The sequence below is a fragment of the Corvus brachyrhynchos genome, unplaced genomic scaffold, assembly GCF_000691975.1.
Source record: "Corvus brachyrhynchos isolate BGI_N302 unplaced genomic scaffold, ASM69197v1 scaffold136, whole genome shotgun sequence".
Taxonomy (NCBI): domain Eukaryota; kingdom Metazoa; phylum Chordata; class Aves; order Passeriformes; family Corvidae; genus Corvus; species Corvus brachyrhynchos.
The window spans coordinates 90,134-105,120 of NW_008239080.1; the positions used below are offsets into that span (position 1 = coordinate 90,134).

The 14,987-nt window shown below is 36.3% G+C and overlaps 2 protein-coding genes across 2 annotated transcripts in view; one reads left to right on the forward strand and one right to left on the reverse strand.

Annotated features, from left to right (window-relative positions):
* The first annotated feature begins 108 nt into the window (after window positions 1-108).
* Window positions 109-5,857, forward strand: MB21D1 (Mab-21 domain containing 1). The gene is made up of 5 exons (XM_017739207.1): window positions 109-261; window positions 881-1,184; window positions 1,941-2,186; window positions 3,435-3,537; window positions 4,195-5,857. The coding sequence occupies exons 1-5, from the start codon at window positions 109-111 to the stop codon at window positions 4,535-4,537; spliced, it is 1,149 nt and encodes a 382-aa protein (XP_017594696.1). The 3' UTR covers window positions 4,538-5,857.
* A 447-nt stretch (window positions 5,858-6,304) lies between these two features.
* DDX43 (DEAD-box helicase 43) overlaps window positions 6,305-14,987 on the reverse strand; it is a gene marked incomplete at its 5' end in the record, with an annotated part of 21,101 nt that continues 12,418 nt past the window's right edge. Inside the window, 7 exons of the mRNA XM_017739208.1 lie at window positions 6,305-6,737; window positions 10,085-10,172; window positions 10,916-11,054; window positions 11,780-11,889; window positions 12,489-12,616; window positions 14,119-14,206; window positions 14,860-14,960. Coding sequence (XP_017594697.1) covers window positions 6,630-6,737; window positions 10,085-10,172; window positions 10,916-11,054; window positions 11,780-11,889; window positions 12,489-12,616; window positions 14,119-14,206; window positions 14,860-14,960 — 762 coding nt within the window. The remainder of the gene's footprint in view (window positions 6,738-10,084; window positions 10,173-10,915; window positions 11,055-11,779; window positions 11,890-12,488; window positions 12,617-14,118; window positions 14,207-14,859; window positions 14,961-14,987) is intronic.

Below are 14,987 nucleotides of genomic sequence, written 5' to 3' on the forward strand. Positions count from 1 at the left end.
CCTGCCGCGCGAGAGCAGCTCTTAGCTGGCCCTTCCCGACGAGTTAAAACTAAGAACGACTCTGTAAAGTAACCACAATGCATTATAGAATGATCAGTAACCTGCTGAATGGTGTACTTATGTGCATTCAGTCAGAGACGCTACCTGAACAGGACTCGCGTTCAAGCCGCAGAAAGCCCCGTCCTTGCACAGCACACAGGTGAGCCTGGTCTAACAACAGGACCAGTCAGGAATAGCACTGCACCAGAAGCCGTGGGCCAGGTTTTATTTCCTGTTTTTTCTTCAAAAAGCAGGACTTATGGATACAAGCTGAAAGAAGGAAAATTAAGATTAGATGTTAGAATTTTTTTACTGTGAGGGTGGTGAGACACTGGTACAGGGTGCCTGGGGAGATTGTGGATGCTCCAAACCTGGCAGTGTTCAAGGCCAGGTTGCATAAGGCCTTGAGCAACCTGATCTAGTGGAACGTATCCCTGCCCAGGGCAGGGTGGATCAGGACTAGCTTTATCTCTAGGGTTTATTCCAACCTCTTCACCTTCTATGATTAACCAGTACCTTTTTTCCTAGTTCCAGCAGACTGAAACAAAGTTAAACATGGGGACACTTTATTTTTAACTCTCTAAAACCAGCTTCAGACCTAGCAATGCATTTTTTTTCCTTAGTTGATTCCTATCTGCAAAAGGACGACTGAATCCAACATTTATGCATTAATTATTCAGAACAGCTCAAGAATCTTAAAACTATCTTTAAAAATTAATAAGTTGGAGAGCTGGGAAGTAAGCTGCAAATTGCTATTTTCCACCCCAATGCACGGTAATCTTGCAATACCACAGAAATAAACTCATATTTCACATCAGACATGATCAGTACACCAAGGTAGATAAAAACCACAACTGGTATAAAAATCTCAGGTTTTATTCTCCTAAGTTGCAGGTTGACTGTTGTATTCTCATATTTGCAGATATCTGAACCAAATGAGTTTGACATTATGCTTGTAATGCCCGTTGAAAGGATTCAGCTGGACGAGTCTGATGATACTGGAGCTTATTATTATGTATCATTCAAAAGAACTCCAAAAGAAAAGGGTTTTTTGAAGTTTTTAGATGAAGATGGAAAATTATCAGCCTTTAAAATGCTTCAAACACTAAGAGAAATTATTAAACAGGAAGTAAAAAACATTAAAGGTTAGTATTGAGAGAGTAAGGTTCAAGCGGAAGTGCTAAAAATCCAGTTACATCGTGCATATGTGTTGCCCTATTGTTAAGAACATGTATTTTCCTGCCAGTCCTGTCTCTCTGTGCCAATGGAGCTGTCACCCCTGCTGTCCCCAGTATCTCAAGTTTGCTCTTGTGTTAAGAATCACAAATACATCATAGCTGATCTTATTATGTTATTAACTCCACTATGCATATTTTCTGTATGAAAATAATAAACATTAAGAGTTCTATTGCATGTTTGGTATTTCCTACGTGACCTATACATCTTGCATCTTATCTGGAGTGTGCAAAGAGCCGTTTGCTGAACTGGTAGCAAAACAAAGAGCTTTCTTTTATACAGTATCTAATATTTTAATACAGAAAACATATCCCCTTTTAGGGTTATTTTTCCCCAAAATCTTCAGAAACATTGTGGCCAAATCTGTTCACTGTGTGTTTTCAACAGGGAAGCAGTTCACTGAAAAACATTACTACATTTTGAATTCTTAGACAGTAAATCAAGCAAACACACTGTGTTCCCTATTTCAGAGAACTCCTCAACAGGCCTTCTCAATGTTTTATTTAACATCCATAGCCTGTAGGATAAAGAATGAGCGATTGAACCTAGGTATTGTTTCTGATTGCTCATGAGCTCTTTAATAAAAAATGTAACATTCTTCAAAAAAAGGTTTCATCTATCTAATCTATCTATCTAACATGAAATATCACTTTCTTTGTTACTAGATGTGGAAGTCACTGTGGCAAGGAAAAAGGTTGGAAGCCCTGCAGTAACTCTTCAGATCAAGAATCCTCCATCAGAAATATCAGTGGACATCATCTTGACTTTGGAGGCTCAGCATAGCTGGCCCCTCAGCACACAGGGCGGCCTCAAAATTGAACAATGGCTGGGAACAAAAGTCAAGAGAGATATGAGATTTAGATCACTTTATTTAGTAGCCAAGCAAAACAAAAGAGAAAAAGTTCTAAGAGGTATCTCAAATATGGACAATAATAACTTATGAAGTATCTTCTCTACAACTTGATCATTTACAAGTGCTATAGAAAGGGTATCCAGATCATGTTCAGTATTCTGCCTTCAAGATACCTTATCCTGGATAGATCCAGCTCAGACAACTGAAATCCCTCTTTAAAGCATCAGATCTGTGGTACTGCTTGTCCTGTACTGAAATGTAAATACAAACCCACCCTACCAGGCTGTATACTGATCATTAGTAAGAGCATTATATTAAATCCACTCCATCCAGACACATGGCTATGGGCCTTCCCTTGTGCTAGCACTCTTACTTAATAGCAGCATGCACTCTTTTAAGGAAATTAGAAGTAAGTTGCTAAAAACGCAGGGAACACCCCTGTACATGTGACTACATCCACAAATCAGATACTTCTGCAGGAAGCAAACTGTTTCCTATCAAGATACATTATTTCTCATTGAACTCTGGTATGGCTACAACATTTTTTCTTCCAGACCACTGTCACATACATTAGTTTGCAGAAAACATTCTGATGTATCACTGCATTATGGTAACTGATTATTTCAGCAAAAAGATTTCAAGCAATCTGGTATTTTTTAAATTAGCATGCCCATATTATCAAAAACCCAGTACAGCAGTACTGGTTTATTTGGCAATCTCTTCCTGTGCAAATTAAATGCAAAGAGTAACTGAGCCAAACAGGCAAGGGAAACAGCTGACTCACGCAAGGAAGACAAAAGTGATTGCTTGGTGTTAAAAACAGGGCATTGAGCTACGTTAGCCATTATTTTTGGAAGCACGAGCAGAAGAAGTGTTTTAGAACAGTCACCTTACCTGAAACAAACTCACAAACCTATTATTTGCACAAAGAAAACCCAGAGAACACAGTAAGAGTACAGACATTCAAAGGTAGTAGATTTCTATGAATAATACAGTTCCCTAAATCATGTTCAGCAAATCCAGGGAAGTTCAGAATTAAGCTTGAAGTAAATCCAAACATCCTTAGGAATTTAAAGCATTCAAATAATTAACTATGTCTATATTAATTACATTCTAATTGTCTTTGTGAAGCAGCTGGGGAGTTCAGGAGGAACTAACTGCATTCACTGAATTAAGATTTTTTTTTTAGTGGGTGCAAAAAAATTGCTGGTATTTAAGTCAATTACAAAATTGGGATTTTTTCCTAGCTACAGAAGCTGATGGTTAGTGCAGTGTAACCATTTAAGAGTCTTGTGCTTTACTTCAGGAAACACCTGGCGGCTCTCCTTCTCGCATATTGAAAAGGACATGATAAACAACCACGGCAACTCAAAGACATGTTGTGAATCCGATGGACCAAAGTGCTGTAGGTTGGTATTTCACAGGAATATTTTACTTTAGGCCTGTGTGAGCTGGGCTAGCACTGTCTAACACTGTTTCAGTTTAGCATTTAAGAATTTGATGTAAGAGTAATATAACACAAAGCAAGAATAAATCTTTTAGGCATAATTGTTCTACAGCAATGCAACACTGCGTGTGCTTGCTGAATGTCTGACTTGCATTTACCTAACAAAAGGTGGAAACAATCACCTTGCTGGTTTACACTCCAGACTTGCCTTAGAATGCAAAAAGATGTGACTTGTTAAATTATCTTTTCCAAATTCAGTCCTGTTTAGAAAAAGCAGCTTAAAAAAGTGATGACTCCACTTTCTGAGCAAAATTACACTTCATATCAAGGTAATTTCTAAAAAGATGGTGAGAGAACTACTGAATGAGATCAAGATGAATAAATGATTTTTCATTTCTGTAAGAACTGTCTTCCACATTTCTTCAACACAGAAGAACAAAACCCACATGAGGTACAAAACCTCCTTAACAAGTAAACTAAGAAGTTGGTTTGCCAATTACATCTTGTACTGAATCAAGAAAGTCACCACAGAATTAATGCATAACTGTGTTTAAATACTTGAACCACATACTTAGAACTATGGAGAAGGTACCTAATCCATTCTTATTTTCTTTAACAGGAAAGGTTGTCTTAAGCTGCTGAAGTACCTTCTAGAGCAACTTAAAATGAAACATCCAAAAGAATTGGAAAAATTCTGTTCATATCATGTCAAAACTGCTTTTTTCCACTCCTGTGTCACGTGGCCAAATGACTCAGAGTGGCACTTGGGAGACCTGGATCATTGCTTTCAGCAATGTCTGGAATTTTTTGTGGGTTGTCTGCAAAAGTCTCAGCTGACTCACTTTTTTATTCCCCAATACAACTTGTTCAGCCTAGAAGATAAAGCAAGACATCATTTCCTTTCAAGAAAAATAAGCCATGAATTGAACAATGGATTCCCAGTATTTCACGAGAATTATTAAGAACATTGTTCACAATAATATCATGTAAACTTGCATATTTAAAACAAAAAATTCTGCACCATAAACGACTCTTCAATAGTGTGGTACTACAAAAACCAAACCAAAATAAAATCAGGAACATGAAGACAAAAATGCATGCTTTGGCCACACTGCTTAGCCATAACTCTTAAAAGAAATGTTTTAAGTAATATTTATTTTGCCTATCCAAATGTAGATATCACCATCAAAATGTCTTCAAGGTATACTAAGAACATATAGAAGAATTTGGAATAGTTCATTTCCCATGTGTAATTTCTGTATTTCCAAATACAAAGGCATCAATGACTGCATAACAGAAAAAATGACAATTTTATTTAAAACTAAGATGCAATACAGAATATCCAAAATACACTCCTGCTTTCAAAAGGAAAAAAGTCACTGGAGTTACTTCAACATTAACCAGAACAACTTCTCCAGATCACCTGTGTGGATGAAGATCTTTTGCAGAGGACAATCACAAGCAACAGTTAGCAGAGAGAGAATATTTTATCAGAGTAATATGAAGTTTCTGAAGTAACTTATCCTTTCTGAGTCTTCAGAATTGCTTTAGAAATCAGTCTTTTCACTGGGCTTTGAAGCAGTCGTTACCTAATACGCTGCAACAGAGTAGATGTTATTGTGCCAATGAGCATTTATTTGTATGATGAATCATGTAGAAAGAAATGCATCTTTCAACCTGTATCAAAGAGGAAGACTCTTGATATAAAAGGTTATCAAAACCAAAATGCAGCATGAATTGGACACTCTTGAAATTGAAATTCATATCCATTTTTCTCATGCTGAAGTAATGTGTGTGAGGAAAAAAAAAAGTAGTTTTAATATTTCCTATTACTAAAATTGTGCAGGTGAGAAGTACACAGCATTTGGGAACTGCTGTGCTGCAAATAAATAGATCTTTTGCTTTTACTTATAGAAGCCATGGGAAGTCCATATTTTTAGCCTACTTTTTGAAGGCAAAATAACCTATTGGCTTGAATAATGCCCAGATTTACCTCAATTATGAGCAAATTAAGAGGGAAGAATATTTAGAGAGTAATTTTACTAAATTATTCTCATTTTTCTGAGTTTTGTTTATTAGTTTTTATTTAATCATATGACACATAAATAAGCACAAGTTCAGACCAAGCATTGAATGAAGGAATAACTCCTTCCCATATAAGTTTCTAAGAGGAGAAAACATATCCCGTTATCACTGGGAGTCTGTGTGACAGAACCTGACATCCAAATGTAAAGTGTGAATCAACTTCACCTGGAAGAAATAAAAGCTGGCCTTTGAATGTATTCTTTTCTCCATGGCTTTGTTGACATTGCTGTAGTAAATTCTGGTTTTATCCCTTAAGCTAGAATATTACATCCACAAAAACAAGAGTACAAGCTGATTTTCTTCCCCAGTTAGCCACAAACACATACTTCTTGTCATACTCTCCTCCATTAGAAGAAAAGGCAGACCTCTCTCAAAAAATCTTGAGACACAAGTCTTAACAAAAATGACTTCCAGTGTTATGTTTTTAAATAAGAATAAAGAAAACTTGCTTCAGCAAACGTAAGTAATGGCAAACCAAGCAGTTTTCATTATCCTGAGAAATACTTCTGCATGCCAGTGGCATATCCGGGCAAAGGTACAGTATTTTGAAACTACATTGACAAACATTGCTTTCAATGAATAATCCAGTTCTCTGAATATAAAAGGAAAAGTTATCTTTTACATTCTTATATATCAATACTGCATTTAACTAAAAAAACTCAAACCAACCAACAAAGCCACAATATTTGTTTTTAACCAGTAGAAAATGGCTTTAGAAGTTTCATACATCACACAAGAAAAAAAAAAAAAAACCCAACTAATTTTTATGTGAAAATAGTGTCCCAAGTGCAAAACCAGATTTACTTCTATATAAAGTTAATCCAGTTTTCTTTTCTAAGACACTTTTTAGAAGTTTGTTTAAATAGGACAGGTATGGAAAGCAATCATGAAACTTAGACATTCAAGCTCACAGATAGTAACACTACTTATAATCACATTCTCTGTTTCAGTAACTTCAAGGGATTACACTTATTTTGAGGGCTTTCTCCAAGGTCTTTGTATATCCTTTTCAATTTCTTTTCTCATTTGTGATTGTTTGTATCTTTCTGCCATGGCAACAAGCTTATCAGGAACTACCTAATAAGAAAGCAGGCAAAAAAACATGGTGAGTTTTAAATAAATCTAAACTTTTAGACTCTGCTTTATGTGAATGCTATTGATTTGTGTGTTCTCAAACTTGATTTCATTATTTATCTGGCTCCTGTCACTTTGCAAATTCTTTTCTGTAGAAATGCAGAGAGAAATCTTTTTACATAAGATTGTACTGAAATATACTGAAAAATAATCATCATAGTGTGTCTGGATTTTCAATAATATACCTATGTTTGTATCACCGTATCTGATGGCAACATATAAACAGCTAACTACAACATTATAGTTCAAACAGAAATGTATCTTTTAGTTATAATGAACAGCTGGTAAAACATCCAGTGCCACTTAAAGGTGATATCATACTATATACATACATTTAAATGTTAATTTGTATTAAATTCCTTATGGAAATTTTAAGAGCCTCTGAAGAGAAACTTTGTGACTTAAAAGAAAGTGTTGTCACAGGAATGGTTCTCATGTGCTTAGAAAAAAGCTAAAAGACAAGAAAAGAAGGGCAGGAGAAAATGGTCAGATCTCCCACCACTGGGAGGTCACAAGAGCACCTTACTAAGATCCACAGGGGTGTTTGGCATGTTTGTAATTATTTGGAAAAGAAGGTGAATAGTATCAACACACTCTCACCTCAGAGTTCTTAACGACTGAGGCTAGATGTGAAGAATTACAGACAGACTTACTAGGCAGAGTGACAGTGATGAAAGAAAAACCCCAGATACCATTCTTTTGCTCATGGAACAAAGGCAGTATCTAACAAGACTTAAACCAGGTCGGGCATAATGCTTACAATAATGCAATGTTTACTGCAAAAAGCACTGCGGGCAACTGTACTGTCATGAGGTCTTGGATCACTGATCTGTCAAAGGCAGCCCACTTCAACAGTCTGCAATGGCATGTGGCCATCAGTGGAAGTCACCCCGTCCAGAATCAGTCTCCTGATCAGCGTGGAGGGCAGTGTGTGAACGTGGTACTAACATGATTGCTCAGTCTGTGTGATTTGTGCCTGCCAGTGGCACAAATACAGTGCAAACAGCAGAGTACAAACGAATGTAAATACCTTAAAGTCTCCCTAAAAGTGCCTGGGCTTGGCAACGCTTGAACAGGTGGAGAATGCAGCCAAGACAACAAGACTGGTGGAGCAGGAAGTCATATTCCTCTAGTTCCCATTTCTTGTGTCTGACTTTATGATTGAGCAATGCTTGCCATTTGCTATCAGCAACTTTTTCTTGAGCTGGCATGAGGGACACCTTGCTAGTATATGTTTTATGTGTTGAATTGCTCTTACTGGTGAACAACTGTCCTGGCAGAATATGACAACTCTGGAAGAGTCTATTCTGCCTAAGTTTCAAACACTATTTAAAAATAAAGTTTAAAATTATGTATCTCTAGCTGAAAGTCACTACAGACTTATCAGTGGCAATAGAAGTAATGAGACAAAGTTATTTTTCAGTTGAAACATGGAATGATTTTCTTCCACAGTATCAGATCCTCTCCTAGAGCTTGAAGCATAACTTACTCCAAACTAAAATCGCAACGATTTCTTGCAAGAGTGGTTTTTGAGCAAGCACAAGGCAAGAGTGGGAAGAAGTGAGGATACAGAAACATAAAAATCTCAGTAAGATAATATCCATCATCTAGTGGCTTGTTGAGATTTTTCATGAACAATCTGGGTATCTGCTAAACATATAAGATAGGTAGGGTAGTCCAAGTGAGAAAACAGAAAAGGATAGAGATGCCATGATTTACATGGAATGCTTTTCTTGGTATTACAGAGATTACTATTTTTCCACCTGTTTCCTTAATATAGCTGTTCATGCTTCTTAAGCTTTTATATATAAAAGATCTCTTCAACATGAAACAGACACCTTTTTGTTGTACCTGTTTCTCTTTTAATATAATCTGTAGATTCAAAATCACAGAGAACATTTGGCTAACAAATGCAGCTTACTTGTTTTGAAATCGAAATATTTCTGTTTTCAGTTCTCTTCTTACTTTTACATGATGCTTTAAGAATGAAATAATGGTATTTCCATTGTCATGGGAAAAAACCCAACACTTGTCTGTAGGGATACTTCCCTTCTATCAGACATAACTAAGTTTGAGAATAATGTTGTGACTAATAGTAACTCTTGAAAGAAAGGATTCAGAGTTCCTCTTTTCTCCTCTGCACTCAGAGACGTTCCCAGTTGAACTATCACACATTACAAAAAACCAAAACCAGTTTGGGAACTTTGCAGTCTGCAGCTGAAAACAAGGCTTGAATGGTAATTACTAACTCAGAATACAAAACACAAGGCACCTCTAAAGTAGCTTCACAGTATCATTACTGGTTTCATCTCTTGCATTTTCTGAATAAAAACAAAAAACCCCACCCCAACCAAAACCCCCAAATTTGCAACGTGAAGAAATTATTAGGTGACTACTTTCTACACTTTTTTTTCCCTCCTTTTCGTCTGTCAAAAGCATCTTAGCAGGTTTGCAATAAAGCAACGTAGTATCTTTCAAAGAAGAGTTGTAAACCAGAAGACTGAGATGAAGTCCTAACCCAGGGTTTAAAATCTGATTAAGTGTCCAGAGTAAAAACCACAGGTCCTAGATAAAATCCATTTAGTATGTACTCAAACTCCCATCCAAAAAAACCAACCAACCAAATACCCCAACCCAAACAAACAAAATTTCAGCTCAAGTCAGGACTTGAACTGGGGGTTTACTATAAAACAGGCAAAATATTGTTTCTTGTTACAGCAAGAAACAGCAACACAATTGTCTCTGTTTTCTTAGATATGGTATCAAGAAAAAATATGTTTCTTTAAAGAAAGAGATCACATTCCAGTTCCATTTCACATACTATTTACAAACATCAGTAAGAAAGCTTGGTAAAGTACATGCAGGTGTCACAACTGTCAGATACAATAAACAGATAAGATAGTTGAGCTTCTTCTAAGTATTGTTAATATTTACACTGTTAAACAAGAACATTGGTAAATGCATCCAGAAGTGAAATACAAATGGAATAAAATACTATGACATAAAATAGACCCTATTATTCCTCTGCACACCTCAATGTATATGTTAGTTACTTTTTCTTTGGACATGGAAGGCTTTGGTTAAAGTTCACAGTTCCTTACTGGGACTCATCTGTAAGGTAAAACACAGCTAAGGCTATCTAGGACAAGACAGACTGAAATACCCATTGTCTTTCCCTGAGATACCACAAACACTCACCAAAAAGGGTCTAAATAGGCTTAGAGCTTCATGACCTGCTTCAGGTGCTAACCCAGAACCAATATAAATCTTACCCAGTAATGTATTCTTACTTGGTTTGCTCTTTCCAGAATGTCAATCAGTTCGGACGCAAACTTCCAATCATTGCTCGTGACAAGTGTTACTGCCTCCCCAGTGCGCCTAAACAAGGAAGGAAACAACTGCTGATCTTCAAAATAACTCTTACTAGGCTTTTACTACTGACCTAGGCAGTATTACTGAGCTGGTAGAATAAAGTGGTTTGAGCATTAACTGTGCACATGACAGAGAGCTACCTTTCATAAAAATCAGAATACAGCAATTCATCTAAAATGGAGCAAATGCAGAACTAATTTAGACTTTAAGATAATAAATCTAGCATAAAGGCAACATATTTAAGTATGAAAAGACACACATTCATATAATGATTAAATGAGAAAAATCACACTTGTACAAGCTTGGGAAAGCAGCATCCAAAAACCCACCACTAAACTACACCACCATGATCGGCTGCAGACTTTAAACCATGCAGATGGCTTCTGTTCAGTGTGTTGTCTAGAAAACTAAATAACTCAGTAGCTCATGAAGAGACAAACAAGGAAGTAACATTCCAGAATATCAATGCAGACATTTTTTCTAATTCTTCCTCATATTTAAACCAGCTTTCAAACATCCTTCATTCAATAACAGAAAAACATAAAACTTGTTTGCCTTCAATTTAACAGTGAATTCATTTCAAGACATAAAGCAGTGCGTTTAGAAACATACTTTGATAGACTGAAGTCTTCACTCCCCCACCTCACATCACCTGTAGCCTCTAGAATTTGACAAGAAAAACTCCTATGCAGTGCATAAAACACAACAAAACATTGATAATACACTACTATTTTCTGGTAAACACTTACCCTGCTCTTCCCGTACGACCTATTCTATGAACATATTCTTCAATGTTGCGAGGGAAATCGAAGTTAAAAACATGAGTAATATCATGCACATCAAGGCCACGGGATGCCAAGTCAGTAGCTACCAATATTCGAACTTTGCCTACAAGAAGTACGACAGGAAGAGAATGGGAGTTTATGGAATAAGCAGAAAACATACTCCACTCTATTGGTTTTCTAGCTTATAATGCACTTACTATTCTTAACACAAAGTAAAATTATGCTTGTTGCATGTCACACTGAGTTAGCTTCAAATACAAGCTGGTAAGTAAGCACCCAAAATGTCGTTTTACTGTTATTTGCATTTCACAAGTAGAACAGCACAGTGCAGGAAAAGTAAGAAACCTGCCTAGTTGATATAAAGAGTCTGTCCAAAGAACAAGAACTTCAACAACTATATTCTCAGCTGATGCTCTTGTCACAGCACTAGTCTTTTATTAGCAAGTGTCCACATAACCCTGAAGTATAACCCTACTGGCATAATCTGGAGCAGAACTGTTTCACTGAAAGCACCATCATCTGACATTTAAATTTACCATTCTGTAGACTAACACAACACCAACTTTTCCAGAAATGTCAAAAGTAATATAAACCTTACTTCAAATTATTAAACTCCCAGACATTCCAAATTTTATTATAGAGCAACCTCTTTGTTTGCTGGGTGTTTCTGTTTGTCAAATTAATAAAGTAAACGTGTAATTCAGAGCTCTTCCACATTTTTATTTCCATAGTACGCAAGAGACACAGCAATTAGAGATAGACAAGTTTTGAACACAACAAACTTTAAAAGTCTGGCCTAAACAAACCAGTACTTCAGTACAAACTCACCTTTCTTGAAGTCATCTAAAGCCTGTTCTCGATCACACTGTTCCCTGTTACCATGAAGTGACTGTACTGGAATTCCTTCGATACCAAAGTCACTTGCTAAGTCATCAGCTCTAGGGTGAAATAAAGCAATGGCTCTTAAAACAAAAGGAAAAAAGAAAGAAAGTAGTGCAGTATCTAGATTTAGATCAAAAAGACAGTGACGTGACAACAAAAGCTAAATGTGTGCTTAAGGACAAAACACTACTGAGCTCAGCTGGTATTTATTATAAAATAGGAAAGGACGTCTAAGCCCCATAGAAATTACCTTTATTTATATTTTAGAGAAGTACTAGATTATTCTTGTGTTGTTCACTCAAAAAGTTCAAGTATGATACAATGACCACCCCCCACATTAATCAGGTTTTGCATGCACCAGAGGCATATGGAAGTAAACAGTGCATCATATTCATGTATCCCCAAGAATCCAAACACCCCACTTGAACTATATGAAATTGAGACTTACCACCACCATTAATGATATTAAAAAAGATACAAACTGCCAGTCAGTCTGAAGGAAGAAATAAATAATAAAAATAATACTACTAGCAGCACATTGTGGACAAGAGCTATTACAGTTGACAGTTATTATGTAAACTAAGAAACTATTCAATATTTCTATTAGGAAAAAAAAAAAAACAAACAGATGTGATACTGGGAAGTGATTACATACGTAAGCTTTTTTCCCACAAAAATGATGACCTTATCTTTTGGCTTCATGGACTTAATGAAGCTATGCATGAAAGCTCTCTTTTCTTCCTCAGGGATAACAATAACTTTTTGCTGTACTGTGTTTACTGCCTGTCAAACAGCAAAAAGGGATGTTAGGTAGAAACAGAGTAATGTTTTTTTCTGTTAATTCCCATATTGCCATGTTATAAAACTAATAACATATGATCCCACAAAAAACCATTTTAATATGTATCAGTTTGGAGTTCAAACAAAGCAGATTTCTATTTCCTAGGTGCTTCAGGAGAATAACAAAATTTACCTTTAAGCAGTTTGCCAAACCATTTATTTGCAGAGATTTAAAGGGTACAGATTAGTGAGGTGAAATAAATATAGCATTAGTGAAAAACAGATTGGAGTTCTTTAATTTGCAAATATTTTATGTTAATCCAGAGCAAGTTAGAACAATGGCAGTCTTACTTGAAATCACAGGCTTTTAAAGCAGATTCTGTAAATCTATTTGAAATTATCACTTCTAACTATTCCAGTAACAGTTCATTAAAAACTTTACTCCATTACATGTGGAAGTTACCACAGAATGTCTACGGTATATCTCATAAGTAGAATAAATGTCTAGACATTCTCATGGCACGGAATCATGATCTTTGTGGCGAGAGTTGAAGACTCAAGTACACAAAGATTCTCTCTCCACATGGGAGCCCTTCCCCCTCCCACCCAGATGTCACCTCTTCAATTAAGAGAAGCTTCTGTAAAAAGAGATGAATGCCCTAGAGAAGAGAGCTACAACAGAAGTTGATGTCTTTCAAATTCCAGTCCTCTGACAAGAAATGTCCTTTGATAAAAGCGTAGCTCTGAACAGAACAGAAAAAAAGCACATTTTGCCTCTCTTTCTACCTAAGAGTGTACTGGATACTAGGTTTCCTCATTCACTATCACTAAAAAAAGCGGAACTGAAAAGGAAAATTTCCGAAGATCTTGGGTGAACTACTGCTTCTATTAATTCTGGTGGTACTGAAGCCAACTACACATAGCTGCACAACAATGACAAATATGCAACTACATCCACGTTAGAAGTTTTGGACTTTAAAGACAGTTCTTACTCTAACAAGTATTTCCTGCTCTAGACAAGTGTCCTCCAAGAGTTTAGTACAAAGCTCCCACCCCATTTGAGAAAGAAGCAGTTAGGAAACACAAGTTCAGTTAAGGGTCTGTATGCATTAGAAGAAGACCTTCAGAAGGAAAACCAAGTAAGGAAGGAGAACTTGCTGAACTGAAATTAAGGCTGCAAAACCAAGGGCTCACACAAAAACAGCACTGTGAAGCAGAACATTCAACATGACTGATACTTGTCAGCTGTGATTCCTACTGAAGAGCTAAGACTTCCAGATGTTGTTACAGAAAAAGTGTTAGTTAATACTTTTTTAATTTTTCTGAACTTTTAAGGAAACTTTGAAACAAATAGTATGGAGCTGTTTCTTGAAAGCTCAGATTGATTACAACAGATATGTGCATTTACTTACATACAATTAGTTACAAGCGAAAATTTCCTGGCTTAAGTGTAGGTTCTTCTGCAAAAGGAAGGGGAAAAACCAAAAAAGAACCGGACAACTTACTGCTAAGTCAAGAGTGCCGACATACACAATCATGGGATTTTTCAAGTAGGATTTTGCTAGGCGACGGACGCCATCAGGCCAAGTAGCACTAAACAGGAAGTGAAGAGGGAAATACGCATGAGAATAGTGTGCAAAATCTTCTCCAATTCGTTAATTTCATGATAGTAAACAGCACTCAAGCTTAAAAGGTAATTTTACTGGTTAAAAGTACAGGCAACAATTATGGAGCCTTTCTATTGGAGCCTAAGGTAATTTTAGTTTTCAACAGTACCTAATAAGCAAGTATCTAGCCCGTTTTCTCTCTAAACCAACAGCTTAAATGCAAAATGTGGGAACAAAAATTATTGTTGGGATATTCAATTGTTAAGTTCCCAAAAGCTGCATAATTTCAAAATTAATCCAGGTACAGACTAGCAGAGACACTGACCACAAAGTCAGGAAATGCTTTTGGTCCCAGATGGAGAAGCATAAGTTGGCATTTCAAATTGATATGGCAAATTCTAGCACTCACAGGATACCTTACTTTTTTTGGGAAAACTCAATTGTCTTTATATTTGATATAAAACATCAGATAAGGCAGTACAAAATGGAAAAAAAAAATTGTCAAATGGCTCATCAGGACTGACTAGACAGAATTAGAAAGAAAACTAGTAAAAATTTTAATAACTGACACATTTGTTTTGAAATTAACTTGTTCAATAACCTTATGTTCAAGTCCTGAGCACTATCATGTTTAGATACCTTGTCATAACAGTTTGTCTGTCAGGGCGCACATCTATTAGGATCTTCATTATCTGAGGTTCAAATCCCATGTCCAGCATTCTGTCAGCCTCATCTAAAACCTGTTCAGAAACAAGGCTATTTATTTT

What these genes read in the sequence shown, in the direction of transcription:
- MB21D1 (XM_017739207.1), top strand. Translation starts at nt 109, where the DNA reads ATGGTGTACTTATGTGCATTCAGTCAGAGACGCTACCTGAACAGGACT. An exon ending in CACCAGAAGCCGTGGGCCAG is followed by an intron (nt 262 to 880) that starts GTTTTATTTCCT and finishes ACACCAAGGTAG; the next exon opens with ATAAAAACCACAACTGGTAT. An exon ending in AAGAGAAAAAGTTCTAAGAG is followed by an intron (nt 2,187 to 3,434) that starts GTATCTCAAATA and finishes GCTTTACTTCAG; the next exon opens with GAAACACCTGGCGGCTCTCC.